General features: G+C 38.7%; 3 protein-coding genes and 1 long non-coding RNA gene across 7 annotated transcripts in view; 3 read left to right on the top strand and 1 right to left on the bottom strand.

Annotated features, from left to right (window-relative positions):
- Positions 1-1,819: 1,819 nt before the first annotated feature.
- Positions 1,820-4,911, top strand: LOC125887317 (troponin I, slow skeletal muscle-like). Of its 3 annotated transcripts, none has more exons than XM_049574022.1 (6): positions 1,820-1,884; positions 2,014-2,145; positions 2,888-2,977; positions 3,130-3,303; positions 3,922-4,057; positions 4,437-4,911. In XM_049574022.1, exons 2-5 carry the CDS (start codon positions 2,035-2,037, stop codon positions 4,006-4,008), a joined length of 462 nt encoding a protein of 153 aa, XP_049429979.1. In that variant the 5' UTR covers positions 1,820-1,884; positions 2,014-2,034; the 3' UTR covers positions 4,009-4,057; positions 4,437-4,911. The 3 variants fall into 3 exon arrangements, with proteins under 3 accessions (XP_049429979.1, XP_049429980.1, XP_049429978.1); XM_049574023.1 differs by having other exon boundaries at positions 3,922-4,016; XM_049574021.1 differs by having other exon boundaries at positions 3,922-4,911.
- Positions 3,418-3,969, bottom strand: LOC125887318 (uncharacterized). The gene is made up of 3 exons (XR_007449160.1): positions 3,915-3,969; positions 3,633-3,675; positions 3,418-3,436 (listed from the first exon to the last, which is right to left on the bottom strand). It is a non-coding gene; the product is annotated as an uncharacterized LOC125887318 (long non-coding RNA).
- Positions 4,912-6,448: 1,537 nt separating the features above from the next.
- bpgm (2,3-bisphosphoglycerate mutase) lies at positions 6,449-9,852 on the top strand. The gene is made up of 3 exons (XM_049575149.1): positions 6,449-6,566; positions 7,071-7,693; positions 8,257-9,852. The coding sequence occupies exons 2-3, from the start codon at positions 7,093-7,095 to the stop codon at positions 8,430-8,432; spliced, it is 777 nt and encodes a 258-aa protein (XP_049431106.1). The 5' UTR covers positions 6,449-6,566; positions 7,071-7,092; the 3' UTR covers positions 8,433-9,852.
- A 2,371-nt stretch (positions 9,853-12,223) lies between these two features.
- Positions 12,224-15,877, top strand: part of cald1b (caldesmon 1b) — a 40,174-nt gene continuing 36,520 nt past the window's right edge. Inside the window, exon 1 of one of the 2 annotated variants that reach the window (XM_049573152.1) lies at positions 12,224-12,333. The gene's annotated coding sequence lies outside the window, so the exon portion shown is untranslated. The remainder of the gene's footprint in view (positions 12,334-15,877) is intronic. The other variant, XM_049573153.1, reaches the window with a different exon arrangement.

Raw genomic sequence — 15,877 nt, forward strand, 5'->3', positions numbered from 1 at the left:
AGGATTAAAAAGCAAATGAAGGCTTTGTATTCTTTACTCTTGCTAAAAAGTTAGAAAACTGATGATGCAAATTTATGAGTATTAAAAAAGAAAGCTGCATTTCTCCTCTTAAAACAGCATTTTTGTTAAAAACCAGTTATAATTTCTTACGACTGAATGTCATTTTATAAAAATCAAATTACATTATCTCATTGTCCAAAAAAGGAAAGTTCTTACATGTTGGTCTGGGATGAGAGGTTTTTTTTTCGTTCAGGTTTGAGATCAGCTGGCTGATTTATAAATAACACGTCAAAGTCTGGATTTGATTTATGTCTTCTTTTTCTTTTCTGCAACCCATTCTGATTGCTTAGAATTTTGTAGTGTTATTTAACTGTCATGATTTGGAAATGAAGAATTTCTTGATAATTAAATAAAACGTTAAAATAATCATATCAAAAAAATAAAATGAATCCTGCCCTTTTTGGTCTTGACTGATAACTGTCTGGTAATTGTAAGTACTTTTTGCTTTCTTTTAGAGAGTATTTTAAAGTCATTAAGTTACTGACCTTCAGACAATGTCACACACTGTTTGTGTCCTGTGCTATGGAACGACAACCCATGGTATATAGTAGGAGTTGCATGTAATGAATTGAGCTTTTTCAGTTCTGAGATAGATGTGTATTCTTCTGTAAAAAAAAAAAAAAAAAAAAGCAAAAAGAAAATAATTTTCTTTTGTTTTTTAGAGAGATTAGACAGTGGGAGACACACAGACCTGCAACCATGTCTGAAGGGTAAGTACTCCTGTCTTATTCACTTTCACAGCACCTTAACTTTTATTTATTTATTTTTTTTTATGTGTAATTGATGTTGTATCTAACTGTTTGTCTGTTTTTTATATTTGTTTCTGTTTTTTTGTATTTTGTATCTGTTTTTATATTTTGGTATTTATCATTCTATTTATGTGGTATTGTAATTTTCACAGTGTTCTTGTAAAGCACTTTGGTGACTTCTGTCTTTTTAAATGTGCTATAGAAATAAATGTGACCTTGACCTTGACCTTAACTTCACATTTTATTTCAAGAAATTGTCAAAAGTAACAAATTGCATCTTTTCTCTTTCTCTTCTTGAAATTTAAAAATCACTTCCCAAACTGGATAGGACTGCGGTGAGTTGATTCTACTGTCAGAATAAATGTCCTAAATATACAGTTATTTGAGTCAGTTGTGGGACTAAAAACGGCATTTGTGTTGTAGATTATGAGAATTATTCATTCTTCGCTCCAAACGAAATATGCATAAGTGCCATGATTGTACATGGAATTGATTGTAGGGCTGGGAAATAAATTGATATTATATTAATACTCTGATACCAGACTAGATATCTTCCTAGATTTTGGATGATGTAATATCGCAATTGTTGTCTTTTCCTGGTGATGTAATTTCTAAATTTACCAGACTGTTCTGGCTGCTTTTACCCACTTAGTCATTATTCGCATTACTGATGATTATTCATCAAAAATCTCATTGTCAACCCTGTCATCACAATATCGATATCGAGGTATTTGGTCAAAAATGGCGTGATACTTAATTTTTTCCTTATCGCCCAGCCCGTTATTGATCAATTTGACACGTGCAAGAAATATAATCCAAAGAAAAGGTAAGTATAAAGTTAAAATATAAAGGATAAAGTCAAATTATCTTACCTTAATCAACTTGTGCCGTCATTTTTGTTTTTGGAATCATACCATGACTAATGTGCAATATACAACAGAAAAATGAACACTAGGAAATTTACTATGCTCTGTTGGATATTTGACATGTTTTACCAGAAGTCTGACACATATATTGTTTTCTTTTACAGAAACCAAAGCCAAAAATCTCGGCATCTCGCAGGCTGTTCTTGAAGGTATTTTATGTGTAACTGTGTGTTAGACTTGAATGATAATGCTGTACAAATCTTTACAAACTTTAAGTACTGTAAACCATACATTGTCTGATTGACTGAGGTGTAATTCTGTTCATGTGTGTGCACCAGACCAAACTGCTAAAGAAGGCCATGACCATGCTGGACCAAGAAAAGCAAGTCAGAAAAGACGAACGAGCGCGAACCCTCGCTGAGAGATGCCCAGAACTCCAAATGTCAGGCCTGTCTTTGCAGGATCTACAGGTACATTTATCACTCAAGCATTTCATTGCACGTAAAGAGCATTTGTTTTGGTATTGGCTCAAAAGAAAGTCAACATTCAATCACATAACTGTCTTAACACTTCATGCAAATCACTTTTCCCCACCAACTCCTAGTGGTATCAAGCCACAAGCTATTAGTTTTGGTTTTGAGGTTTTGAGATATCTGAGACTTCTAAAGACAATGAAGGTGAATGTAATTTAGTTTGTGGTTCTGAAAGCACTGAAAAATTACCTCTGAAACCCTCAACAGCAATGCCTCCTGCCAAGAACAATGTCTTTGTTATTCTGAATAATCCACAGACCTCAAAGTCCACAGTTTTAATAGGAACCACCAAAAATTACTTCCAATGAAAACCACCCAAAGCAAAGTCATCAAATGCTGCATGTGTTTAATGAAATGTGCAAATCTATCAAATCAAAACACATTGCCCAATTCTTCTCCAGTGCACTACGCTTGATTCAAATATTTTGGACTATATTGCCTTCAAAAGGGTGGTACCCAAGAAACTTTTGGTGGGTAAAGCATGGTATACTGAGGAAGGGTTTTGTGACGTGTTTTAATTTTGATTCTATTAACAAATCACTGCCCATGCTGCACTGTCTCTTTGCATTGTTTCTTACTGTGTCAGTATTTCCATGAAGTCATACAGACCAGTTACGCTCCAACAAATTCTGGCAATCGGTACTTAAACAAGTTTAATATACTAAATGTTTCCATTCAGACTCTTTGCAAGGAGCTTCACCAGAAAATCGATGTGGTAGATGAAGAGCGATATGACATTGATTCGAAAGTGATGAAAAATACCAGGGAGGTAAGTCATATTTGTAAATAACCCCATTGGTTTATATCTTTTTTTACACAAATTCCAGGGGTTCAGGGTGTATATAAAGAATATTCATTGGGTATTGGAACATTTTAAGGTAATGCTGAGAGTGGTGTGGTGTTGTTTTGTGTGGGCAAAAGATACAGGACCTGACTCAGAAGATCTTTGAGTTGAAGGGCAAGATGAAGAGACCGGCTCTGAAGAGGGTAAGGGTGTCTGCTGACGCCATGTTGGGAGCTCTGCTGGGCGCTAAGGTCAAAGAGTCTGTCGACTTCAAGGCTAACCTCAAGACTGTGAAGAAAGAGGAGGAGAAGGTGAGGGCTGCTGACCTTAAACACAGTTTGTATTGGCTTTAACTAATACATCATGTAATGTGGTGTCACTTCAATTCAATTCACTTAATTCACCGAGGTTAGTCCACTCAGTATCTGCTATTTCCTGGAAGTCCTGTGTACATAAAACACACAGCACACAAGAACAGGAAGGATGTAAATCAACATATGTGATGAAGTTGACGTGCTTGCATGATTCACGTGCTATTTGAGTTGTACCCTCATGGCTATTGTCAGCCACTTTGGATAAAAGCATAACATAATGTAACTCTGGGTACCAAACTTTTGACAAAAAATTGAAATTTGCTGACCTCATAGCAGCCTGAATCCAGGATATTAACACAAATGATAAAGCTAAAGATAGAAAATGAAACAATGATGTGAAACCTGACACACTAAAATGCATTTAAAGGAACTAGAAAGTAGACTAAAACAACCTGAGAAGCGTTTCATTTGTTCCAAAAATGCAGTGGAAGTAAGAATGCAATTATACAGTATCTGAGGGTGCAGTGTTTAGTGCTGGGATTTCATTCTCCAAACATCCTGGTGTGTTCAAATCTAACTGAGCTAATTCAAAATCATCATCTTCTCACCCCACAGAAAGAGGAAGTGACCGACTGGCGTAAGAACGTGGATGCCATGTCTGGTATGGAGGGCAGAAAGAAGCTGTTTGATGCTGGGCAGTAGATTTCATGGTGAATTTCTTCTGTGGAGATGTTTTGCTGCTCTGCAACAGGTGGAAACACTGAATCATGTGACTGCTGTTCACTTTATAAAGACAGTGAATGAAGTGAAGATCAGGGTAATTAATACATTTTGGCACAGTTCCAAGTGTCTGTATTAAGTGGCAGGTGTTTAACTTTGCATTAATTTATATAATACATATAGTTTTTTACATAATGTATGATGTATTATGAAAAACATATGTATATATTACAGCACTGTATTGCTGTTGTAGTTTCTGGCATGCATATGATTCATAAACACAGCACCACTTCTGGCTGTCCAGGTCACTTGTAGTATTGTTACTGGCTTGCTTTTTGACCTCTGCTATATGCAATAATAATAGATAACAACATAAAACAACATTTCTGTGTATTCTTGTGTTTTTCAAGACAAGAAAGTGGCTGTTGGATCAAATGAATACACATTCAAAGGGCAGCTGATATTGGCAATCAAGTGTTCATGGAGTCACACAAACTGAGGATCGGTGAAAATGAATGTGGCAATAAATTTTAGACATTATGTCGAGGGGAGACGGTTTAATGAATAAAAAGGAAAGCACTGTTTACAGCACTGTTTAAGCATTTATGTACTTGTATAAATCACGTCATCATCTGATGGTATAAATCATCATAGTCATGTCTGTAAGTGAAGATTTTGCCATGCCTTTGTCCATTGGTAGCCCCCACTGTAAGATGCCTGGTGTATAAGATTATTGTGGACAAATGTAGGTACCTGGGTGCATTGGTTGTTGATGTTCTGGGACGCCATGTCAACTTCAGCCTGTAATATGTATTGTCTGTTTTTAAAACACACTTCTGTATTCACAGGAAATGTACAGTTTGCATACAGTCTCTTCCAAAATAAACGCACAACATCAGCACAGCACTAAGAATTGACAGTTATTTCATTCAGCAACAACGGCATGTGGTTGGGTTCATAAAAAAAAGAGCAGGTTTTCGCTTTACAATCATACAAGAAGCTAACACCCCTCTCCCAGGCGAAAGTCGGTGGCTGTTGGACCCATCAACTCCCGCCCACCCTCCTCGGACTTTCGCCTACTTAATTTATGTTGTTGTCCTGCTGCATTTCCCTCTGATGCTGCCGGACACCTTTACACAATGACAACAACTGGCCGTGTATCATGCCGACTTGAAGGACAGCTTTTTTCGTCAGTGTCTGACGCCGGAAGTCACTGCTCAAGCGCTGGCATTTGACAACTTCAGAGTGAGACCTGACGTTGAGCATTTATTTTGAAAGAGACTGTCTGTAAACGGTAAATTTCCTGTGAAAACAGAAGTGTACTTTGAAAGAATATAATACATGTAACAGGCATTACTTGACACAACGTCCCACAACATCAACAACCAACGCACTCAGGGTACCTTTTACGTTGTATCTGGATGTGATTTAAAAGGTTTAAACTGAGAGCAAAATTAAAATTTCCTCTCCAAAGCAAATGGACCTGGTCATTTAAACCAGTAAAAACACAGAAAAAAATCAGTTTTACATTTTTAAAAAATAACTCATTACATTTTTTTAGGTTGCTTACTACCGTGGCTGATTCATAAACTTGAATTGCCATATCTAGAGCCAGTGTTTTGTTTGTCCATATTGGACTACTGTAGAAATATGGTGGTGCAATATGGTGGACAGTCTATGGGTGGACTCCATGATTAAAGGCCTACTCTCTATGTAGATGGCTCATTCTAAGGTAAGTTAACAAAAACACAATGATTCTTACTTTCAGGTGACTATACATGAAAGAAAACATACTAATTATATTATAGTCCATTTCTGCCAATATATCCCCCTAAATCCTCACCACTAAACTTTTAACTTAAATGACAAAGGTAAGTGTGTGTAAGTTATATAAAATGGTGCAGCAGTCAAATGTATTCAGGCAGGTTAAACAAAACTTGACTTCAATGTAACTTAACATTCAAACACTATTCACTTTTACCTAAATTATGCTGAGGTGAAAAACGTTGTTTTTACCCAAACTAGTAGAAAATGACTTCTGTTCTTTAGCCACTTTATCATATTTATATTCTCCCCACTGTTTTCTCACACACCTGCATCATTTCAGGCGGGTACAAAAGCTTACATTAAGTGTCCCTTGTCTCTGCCTGTGGACAAAGTTGTCTTAAACTGCCGCCCTTCTCTTATAAACACCACAAATCCTCTCAAAACTGTAAACCACAAAGCCCACAGGACAAAACATCAACAGTTAGCTAGCTAACACACAGTAGCTCTCCATAACATCCATCAACGGTCACTCCCCTTCTTCCCCCTCCTTCTCCCTCCGCGGTGAACGTACCCGGCCGTTACTAACACTCCTAATATGGGCATAACATTTGACAAAGGAACCGCCCACTTGCGATATACGCCATTCTGATTGGAGGACCAGATTGTCAATCATCGATGTTCACGGGAACAACCTCTGTACATGGCCGGCCACAAACTGTCAACACAGACGACTGTACCAGTTACATTTAGGCCGGATTTAAAACCCACACGGGGTAAGACAACATTTTCACTACATTCTGTTCATATTGGGATAATGTTGCCTCATGTAGTTTTGTTTTTATACGTCGCTTTTGTCTGTATGTCGGTCTGAGAGGCCATAATACGCACTGTATTAACGGTCACTTACATAGCAACATGTCCATCCATCCTCATGGGTTTGCTTTGCAGCAGCATCCAGTGAAATATTTGCATAATACTAACGTTAGTTATCTGTAACCGTTTGTGTCCTGCTTATTAGTAAAGCCAGTTAATAAGGATAGCTGCTGAAGCTATGTGCCTTTAGCCTGTCACTTTTTTAAGACAACCTCTGACCTTTTGCTGGCACTATCTCTGAGAAGTAACCTACCTGTCCCTGAACCCAGATCAGACACACAGAACTGTGTCTAAATGAGGCTATACACTGTTAGCTGGAGATAACTTTATTAAAATAATAGATTTTCACTTTTGTTATCACTAACTGCATAACTTTTCTGTTAATTTCTGCTGTATGTCTGCAGGTTTCTGCTGCTGGTGCTTCGGATGTCCAAGTACAAACTCTTTCTGCTGAGGCATGGGGAGGGGGCCTGGAACAAAGAGAACCGTTTCTGCAGCTGGGTTGACCAGAAGCTGAGCCCGAATGGGGTGAAAGAGGCCCAGGACTGTGGCAGGCTCCTGAAAGAGCAGGGCTACAAATTCGACTTAGTATTCACTTCCATACTCAGCCGCTCTGTCCAGACAGCATGGCTGGTGCAGGAGGCTATGGGTCAGGAGTGGGTCCCCGTGGTGAAGTCCTGGAGACTGAATGAGCGTCACTATGGTTCCCTGATTGGCCTGAATCGGGCGGAGATGGCTCAACAACATGGAGAGGAAAAGGTGAAGCTGTGGAGAAGGAGCTACGACATCACTCCGCCTCCTATTGATGAATCCCACCCTTACTTCCTGGAAATCTACAATGACCGCAGATACAGCACTTGTGACGTGCCAACGGAGAAGCTTCCCCGAGCAGAGAGTCTGAAGGAGGTGTTGGACAGGCTGCTGCCATACTGGGACAGCACTGTGGTGCCAGAGATAAGGAAAGGGAAGACTGTGCTCATTTCGGCTCATGGAAACAGCTGCAGGGCTCTGCTGAAACACCTGGAAGGTATGTTACTGAAAGCTATTATGAACAGTGCTCTCTCTCAGCCTTTGTGTTTGTGCAGTGATTACATTCAGTTGAATTCAGCAACAGCTTCTGGACTCTGCAGGCTGCTGTTTCCAGTCGTTGGTCACTGAATTTGGAGGGACATATTTCAGTCCCTAAAATGGAAAGTTGAACTTGTGTAAAAAGGCCAGTGAGTTTATGTTACGTTTGGCTGTGGCTATTCAATCCACGCTGACCTTTCATCACACTCGTAAGCTTTGGAGGCTCATTTTGCCACAGGACACACATTGGCTGTTACTTAATGTTATGCAGCACAAGATATATACATACAGGGAAGATTTCTGTTCATACTGAACATGTTTTCCCTGCTTTTAAGCAGGTGGCACAACAGAAAAACATCAGCCACTGCCATTGGTAGATTTTATGGGCCCATGATGGTTGACAAGGCAAATATCAACTGATAGCGACATTTGGCCTATAAATTGGTGCATCTGTGGTTATCAAGCCTTGTTGTGGCTAGTTTGTCTAGTGTGATCTTAATATTACTGTCCTTATTTCAACAGGTATATCGGACGACGATATTGCCAATGTGACTTTGCCTACAGGGATACCCGTGCTGCTTGAGCTGGACGACAACCTCAAGCCTGTGAAACCTCGACAGCTCTTGGGAGACCAGGCGAAGATTCAGGCAGCGATTAAAAAGGTGGAGGACCAGGGAAAAGCTATACCGTCAACTTGAATACATTAAACTGGCTGTAAAACTTAACATAGCTGAGTGCTGCACTGTTGGCCTGTGCACACTTTTTTAGGCACAGTGAAAAGTTTTGAAAATACTCAAATAATGATAATATATAACATCAAACAATAAAGACAACAACAAATTGTTAATAAGATTTAAGGGATAGGTGTGGAGTTGCTGTATGTGTAACAGTGGCCTGGAGACAGAAAGTGTGTCACAGGTTAGAATGGTCCGACAGGAGCAGGAGGAAGTACTGTACTGTAAATGTTTTGGTACCGTGTTGAGTTGTTTAATGTGTAAGCACTGATTTTTTTAAGCTAACTGTCCCTGCTTATGCCTGTATGGAGAGTTAAAGTTATTTATTTATTGACTCATTGACTCCACATTGCAGATAAATAGTTATGTGCTAAAGCTAAAATATCTTAAAATGTGTCATATCCTGAAAGAGGAAAAGGTCGCTTCTTTCTAAAAGACGCTTTCTCTCTTACATTTATAAGCGTTAGGAATATTCCCTTACATTTAAACATGTGCCTTCAGTATTAATGTAGTGCGCAAATTCAGCCACTACTACGAGTTGAGCATCAAACAGGTCATCTACTGATTTTATTTAAAAATAAAAGCACTCAGTTAACAAATCTTATCTGATAGAAATCGATAGCCAGGCTGTTCATTCCAAGAACGGGGTCATTGTGAGGCACAGACGTGCTGTAAATATGCAACACCACAGAAATCATCCGCTGTCCCACACATATGACTCACTCTTACTTTTAATTTGAGTACTCAGTGAGAGTAGCAAGAAAGCTGAAGTTGTTTGTTTTGAGGTTTATACAGACAATAGACTCTGGTATGATAACTGGTCCATCCTTTGCACTTTTTGGGAATTTTATGAGTTTTTTATTTTATTTAAGTCCCCTTTCTAATTAAATGCAACTACTGTGAATGGTAAATACCATTATTTTGCAGAAATAGAGTTAATTTTTCCATTGTTTTTCTAAATTATTAGCATTCATGTGCAATTTGATGTTGCTTAATGTACGTAAGGAAATATTACAAAAATATGTCTTATAACAGCACTATCTTCATCTTACGTTACTGCTCTGTGTGACACAGGCATGTCATTGTACTGTGTGTTGTATCCTGTCTCTTTTTGTAGGTTTACAGCACTGTGTGCATTATTTGTGTCTCATGTTTGTTTAGTTGTGTTTTACTGCCACTGTTATGTTGAATACTGGTCTGTTAGGTCAACAGGGGAAAAGGGATAAGTTAAGAACATGCATTTGTAGATAATAAAGAGTAGAAAAGTGATATATTTGTAATCTCATGTAAGATGATTTAATGTCTTCCCTGCTGTTCACACCTTACCTTCCATATGAGTCTGCTTGATGGAATAAAAGGGAATTCAAAATTTCCTAAAATGTTATTTGTATTTATCTGTTTTGAGTTAATGTGAAGCTTCATGTTATCAGACAGTTGATGGTTTCGCAACAGGAAGGCATGTCGGATGTCACACTGACACATATTTAGTAATAAATTGTGTGATGGGGCAACAGAAGCAAATTAGAAAACAGACAGCAATGATGTTTTGGAAGTACAGATATGGCTGCAATTCCAACTCTGGTTGCCTGGAGCCCACTGGGAACAATAAACAACTGATTCTGTCTGGCTACCGCAGATGGATCCAGAGGAGTGGCTCCTCATTTCTCAACCATTTCTGTCGTTTGGCCAAACCAGAGGGACAGAGTCAGGGAGAAACCCTCTAACTGGATGGAAACACTTCTAAATGGACACAGTGACCAACATGATTTGTTTTCCATCTATGTTACAGCAATGGCACCATGTATCATGGTAGACATTATACTGTATGAACCACAGTGGGCAACATTGCATTGCAGAGATGCATCATTCAGGCAGGCATCTGAAGTACACCTGTCATTTTACATTTTTAACCAAACCTGCATTCACAACAGCAGGAAAGTGAGTGTAAGATGAATTAATCTTGTTCATGAATTGCTTTGAAAGTGATATAAAATATTTTTTAGGACATTTTATTAAGAATCCAGAAAACCTCTATGTATTACATACAGCAGTTTAGAGGTGCAAGATCATGTAGAAAAGATCCCACCCTGAGACATAGTTTATAATTTTCTCAAAAAGACTTTAACTTAGGCCCTGGGTCTTCAACAGGGGGTCCATGACTCCTATGGTGTCCTCAGAGTTCCTGCAGGGGGGGCGCCAAATTACTGCTTGATGAGTTAATATAAGTTTTATTTTATTTTAGTTTTATTTTATTAAGATGTGTATGAAAATACACATTAACATGAGTCCAGCACATTATTAGCAAAGATAAATTTACATATTCATAAAACCTATTCAATGTACTGCACACAACATTAATGATGCAATGGATCCTTGTGCAATCATGTAAGCCAGCTAATGCTAAATCACTGTGTGGCACCTTTATTTTTTCACCGTGCGATTCCTATCCATAAACGCTAGGTGAACTACAAAACTAACAGTTGCATACTAAAAATATTGGCCAATTAGCTGTGTTACTACTGCAAGTGTATGCAGATACTCCTGTGAGCCACAGTGGATTGTTCTGTAACTTTTTGAGCGTGAGTCTCTGACATACTGTCCACTTCAGAAACCACCAGTGAAAGGGCAGAGGGTGAAGCTAGTGCAACTAGCTATGCTACAACTGCTGCTGACAAAGCAGGTACAGACAAGCTAGAACTAGAGACGAACTGAAAATATTAGAAAATTATCTCAAGTGCAACTCAATTTTATACGTTATACAAAATATTTAGCAGGGGGTCCCTCCTCCTTCTACCTTTCAGCTAAGGGGTCCTTTGCCTGAAAGACACTAAAGAGTCCTGATTTAGGCTGTGCTCACTGTTTCTGTTAAATATCAAATCCTAATAGAACCTACAGAAGATTGATAGTACAAAGAGTTAATTCATGTCAGGAATATTTACCTGTGTATAAACTACAGGAATCAATGGCATTAAAAATGCATCCCTAAAGTTAAACTGTGTACATGCTGTGTTGGGGAAGCTACTTCGCAAGCTACTGATTACTTCACACCGTAAGAGGTTGAACTACAGCAAAGCTACCCCAAGGGGAATTCTAGTTTGATTCACTAAAGCTGTTTGGAAAAAGCAGTTCGAACCACTTTGTGAAAAAACAAAACGAATGAATACAAAACATGTGATACAAAATAATAACAAAAAAATCCCAAAAAGCCACATGTGGGCAAAAACTACACTACCATTTAATTGAGTTTATTGCAAAAAGTGCCCACTTGTTTACAGGTCATAAACCAAAACAATAAAATACCCTACTATTCATGGTAAAGTGCAAGAAATGTCAGCTCTGGTTTTGTACAGTATCCACCAGTCAGTCACCTGCCTTCAGGTGGGCGAAATGCACCGAGCAGGTAACGTAGTTAGCCAGGTAACTCCTGAAATAGCATGCAATAACCTCTGTAAACATTTGTTAATAAATAGTAATAATCAATACTTCTGACTATTGTGGTCAAATGGGGTTCAATAACAGTGAGGAAGCGATGGTAACATGAAAAGAAATCCTTCATTTCCTTTTATGGCCCAAAATTGTTTGTAGTTTCAGTAGTTAAGGACTTAAGAAATGGAAGAGTAACTACTTGAATCAATATGCAAATATGAAGCTACTGCAAAATGTAGTTTAACTACGTATTTAATTCCATGTTCAATACTCCCCAACACTCTGTACATGCACACACACACAGTCAGCCCTGTGTGAACATCTCAGAGTTGCAGCTTGAGCAGGCGGGGCTGTACGCTGCATGATGTGCTTATAAACCTCTGGGTGCTCTCCCTCTGCTGATTTCCAGCAGGAACAGTCACTTTGGTCTGTCAGCCTGGTGAGTTTGATCATAATAATGTGTATATATTATAACTTGCAAATGTTTTTTTTATATTTAGAGAGACTTATATGGAAGAATTAGAGATTTGTAGTCAGAGTTAAGCAGATAATTACTGGCTCTAATGACTGCTGCATTTGCGCTGGTCTCCATACATCATTTGATGTCATGACAAGGTGGCTCGTTAATGACACTTAAACTCAACCAGAGGGTTTAGATTAGGGACAGCTGCTTTAAATTCAACAGACAGTAACTCATACGTTGTGAGAAATTAGGATTATATGTCATACAGATACCTCAATAATATTTTACATGTGATTTAATCTGGATACACCTGTGTCAAACTAGACCTTGCAAGTGCATTATCCATATATGCATCATGAACTTAAAGAAAATGCAGAGAAAAAGCAAAATGAATAGATGTGAAATGACTTTAGAGGATGTTTAAATGTCTCCCTTTATACAAATGTGTGCACTGGCTTGAGAGGTCATCCTAGGGCAGAGTAACAGCTGGACAAGACGGCGGAAAAATGCTTACTCTCTGCACAAACGCTATAAATACTGACAACTAAGGAATCATTTCTTTACTGCAGATGTATATTCTACCCCTAACACCGTCACTTGATTGTACTTTGGGAGTAACTCCTTTATCCAAACATGCTGCAGTGCATAAAATGTCACTGAATTTGATCCAAAGCAAACTTGTCAGTCCCTTTCAGTGAAGGGCATCTAGTTTACTCATCATGAGATTTTTTGGGAGGTTGAAAATATAAAGCTTGAATCATCCTTCTGCAGAGGGATCAGAATTTGAAGGCACTGTATGGTATGGTATTACAAAAGCAGGACTTTTGCACTGCTTTAACATAATGACATATAGCAACTGTAAGCTGAAACACGTGCATTTTGTCTGTGTGCTGTGCCTCTGCAAATTGGCGTCCTTGAGGTGTAAGACTTGCATCTGCTCTGTCCAGCAAGCTATAATTTGACTTAAGTTTCTGTTACTGAAACACTGTGCAGACATCTGGTTGTGGAAAAGCTGTTTGCTGTGGTGGACATGCCAAGTCAGACTCCTATTCCTTAGATGGTATTGAAGATAAAGGCTACAACCACATGGGGATGGAGTGTGTGAGTTTATGACCACAGACTCTCTGGGGACTGGAAATGTGTCTGGGATTTTAGAGCATCCTCTCTGCTTCTTGATGACTTGAAATCAAGATAATTTTGCACGATGAGAGTGAAAACAGCTGTGTATGTACAGAGAAATGTTTGTGCATTAAGTGTAAAGGTTTTTCATGTGAACACACAGTTTTACAACAACGTTAAGAAGAAAAGATCACAGATTTGTATTTAATGACATGTTTAGCTGTAGTGGACGTATGTCTCCCTTTTAAAGAGCTGCATCAAATTAGCCTGATCCAAACACCGACGTCTGCATGGTGCCTGTGACAAGACAGAGCAGGATATGAGCCGTCTTGTGTACAAGAGCAAAGAGTGCTTTTTAAACAGTTTGACTTCAAGAGTTGTTGTTAAAAAAGAGTTTGTGAATCAATTTTGCCAAAAGAGAAACGAATACAGGGGAGATTCAGCTGCTAATGTTTTCGTCTGAGCACAAATGAGTCTTTGTGGCTCGAAAGCGCTGTGATTGGAACAAGCGGGAGGCTGCCTGCTCAGTAGTTGTACAGGTGTAACACTCTAAACAGGAGAGGAAATGGTTTTCCACATGAGCAAATTACAGGAGGGGTAGAGGTGAGTGTTAGTGGCTCTGACATTAATGGAGTCATTCATCAGCAATCAGTCTGCCATCAAGTCTGAGTAGATGTGAGGAGAAATAACATTCCTTACATCAATACTGTAATAATTTATAAGTTGGATTAAAGATCCAGTTTGTAGGATCTAGGGAGATATATCAGAAGAAATGGAATTTAATATAACAGGTATGTTTTCTTTGGTGTATAACAGCCTGAAAATAAAAATCGATGTGTCTTCCGTATCTTAGAATGAGCTGTTTATATCTACATAGGGAGCACGTCCCCTTCTACGAAGATCGCCATGTTGCACCGTCATGTTTCTACATTAGCACAGAGCGGACAAACCAAACTCTGGCTCTAGATACGGCTATTCACACTTTTTGCGTCAGTCACTGTGGTTAGCAGCCCATCTGCTACCAGCAGTGTTGGATTTTTTTGGTACAAAACTGCTTTATTCTGTGTTTTTACCAGTTTAAATCACCAGTTGCATTTGTTTTGGAGAGGAAGTGACCTTCCCTCCTGAACGATTGGATCTTAAGTTATCAGAGAAAAATAGATGAGCACACATTGGCAAATGCACAACTAGCAGCCTGTCTCCCATGGGCCGAACAGCATCAGAGGAACACTGGTTTGTGACATAAAACTGTTTTAGTCAGTGTTTTACCTGGTTTTAATCACCTGGTCCATTTGTTTTGGGGAGGTTAAGACCTCTGCAGATAATTCAGCTCCTGGTGAAAACCTCCGAAACAATGAACACTGAAGGAATTCTAATGCGGAATTTATACTTCTGTGTTGAATCAATGCCGTAGCTACAGCATAGGCTCTGCATGGAGCCGACGCTGTAGCCTATGCCGTAGCCTGACGTACATCTCCCCAGAAATGTAACTAGCCTACACGTCGCAACGATGTAGACCTCCTGTCTATATTTGTAAGCTGAAACCATTTCCCTCAGTGGAAACAAAGCTTTTATATACTTTTATTTCACAGATAAAAAACAATATCTTGTAAAGAGAATAAAGCCTTCACAAAATAGCATTTTAAGTCTTGTGTGTGATTTATCCTTCAGGCATTTATCCAGGTTTCATATGATGAAGAGAAAATCTCCGCTCTTCGCTAGGCTAACATACAATGCCATGTAAAATGCCATAGGCTTGTGCTAATAACGTTAGCATGTTGCATTTGTTAGGAAAATATTTAGTATAGTACAGTTGTTTTGTCTGTGAACCTTGTGAGTTGTAATGGAGCCAAATTATGTACTGTTACCTTTGTTAAATGTTGCTGTTGTCTCTGGTTTTATATAAAAAGAGGAAAAGATCACTAGCTGCCAGGCTAATTTATATAATGTAAAATGCCATAGGCTGTGCTAATAACGTTAGCATGTTGTATTTGTGGGGAAAATGTATCCAGATAAAGACAAGTGTTTGTCTGTGAATCTTGCAATTTATAGTGAAGGCAATTTGTGTTCGTGTATTTGAAATTGTCTCTATTAAGCCCACTAGTGTTTTGGAAGTGACACAGACACACCACTGCACAAGTATGAATGCTCACAGCAGCGTATCCACGTAACTGGGAGAAGTTTCAGCTGGTTGCAAACTGCAGTCTTCACCACTAGATGCCACTAAATCCCCCTAAATCTTACACACTGTTCCTTTAAGTTGTTTAGATGTCCAGCTGTTTCTATTCCACTGTGTCAAACAGCTTCTAACAGCCATAGTGATTTTCCTTTCATTGACAGTAACAATGACAATCAGCCCTCTAGTCATACTTTCTGCCTCAGAGCAGCATTATGAGAATGT

This window comes from Epinephelus fuscoguttatus, linkage group LG4 (genome assembly GCF_011397635.1).
Source record: "Epinephelus fuscoguttatus linkage group LG4, E.fuscoguttatus.final_Chr_v1".
Taxonomy (NCBI): Eukaryota; Metazoa; Chordata; class Actinopteri; order Perciformes; family Serranidae; genus Epinephelus; species Epinephelus fuscoguttatus.

Bases quoted from the DNA above. Each gene is read 5' to 3' on its own strand.
- LOC125887317 (XM_049574021.1), top strand. From the start codon at position 2,035: ATGACCATGCTGGACCAAGAAAAGCAAGTCAGAAAAGACGAACGAGCG. The intron at 2,146-2,887 runs GTACATTTATCA...GTTTCCATTCAG, and splicing joins TGTCTTTGCAGGATCTACAG to ACTCTTTGCAAGGAGCTTCA. The intron at 2,978-3,129 runs GTAAGTCATATT...TGTGGGCAAAAG, and splicing joins TGATGAAAAATACCAGGGAG to ATACAGGACCTGACTCAGAA.
- bpgm (XM_049575149.1), top strand. From the start codon at position 7,093: ATGTCCAAGTACAAACTCTTTCTGCTGAGGCATGGGGAGGGGGCCTGG. The intron at 7,694-8,256 runs GTATGTTACTGA...TTATTTCAACAG, and splicing joins TCTGCTGAAACACCTGGAAG to GTATATCGGACGACGATATT.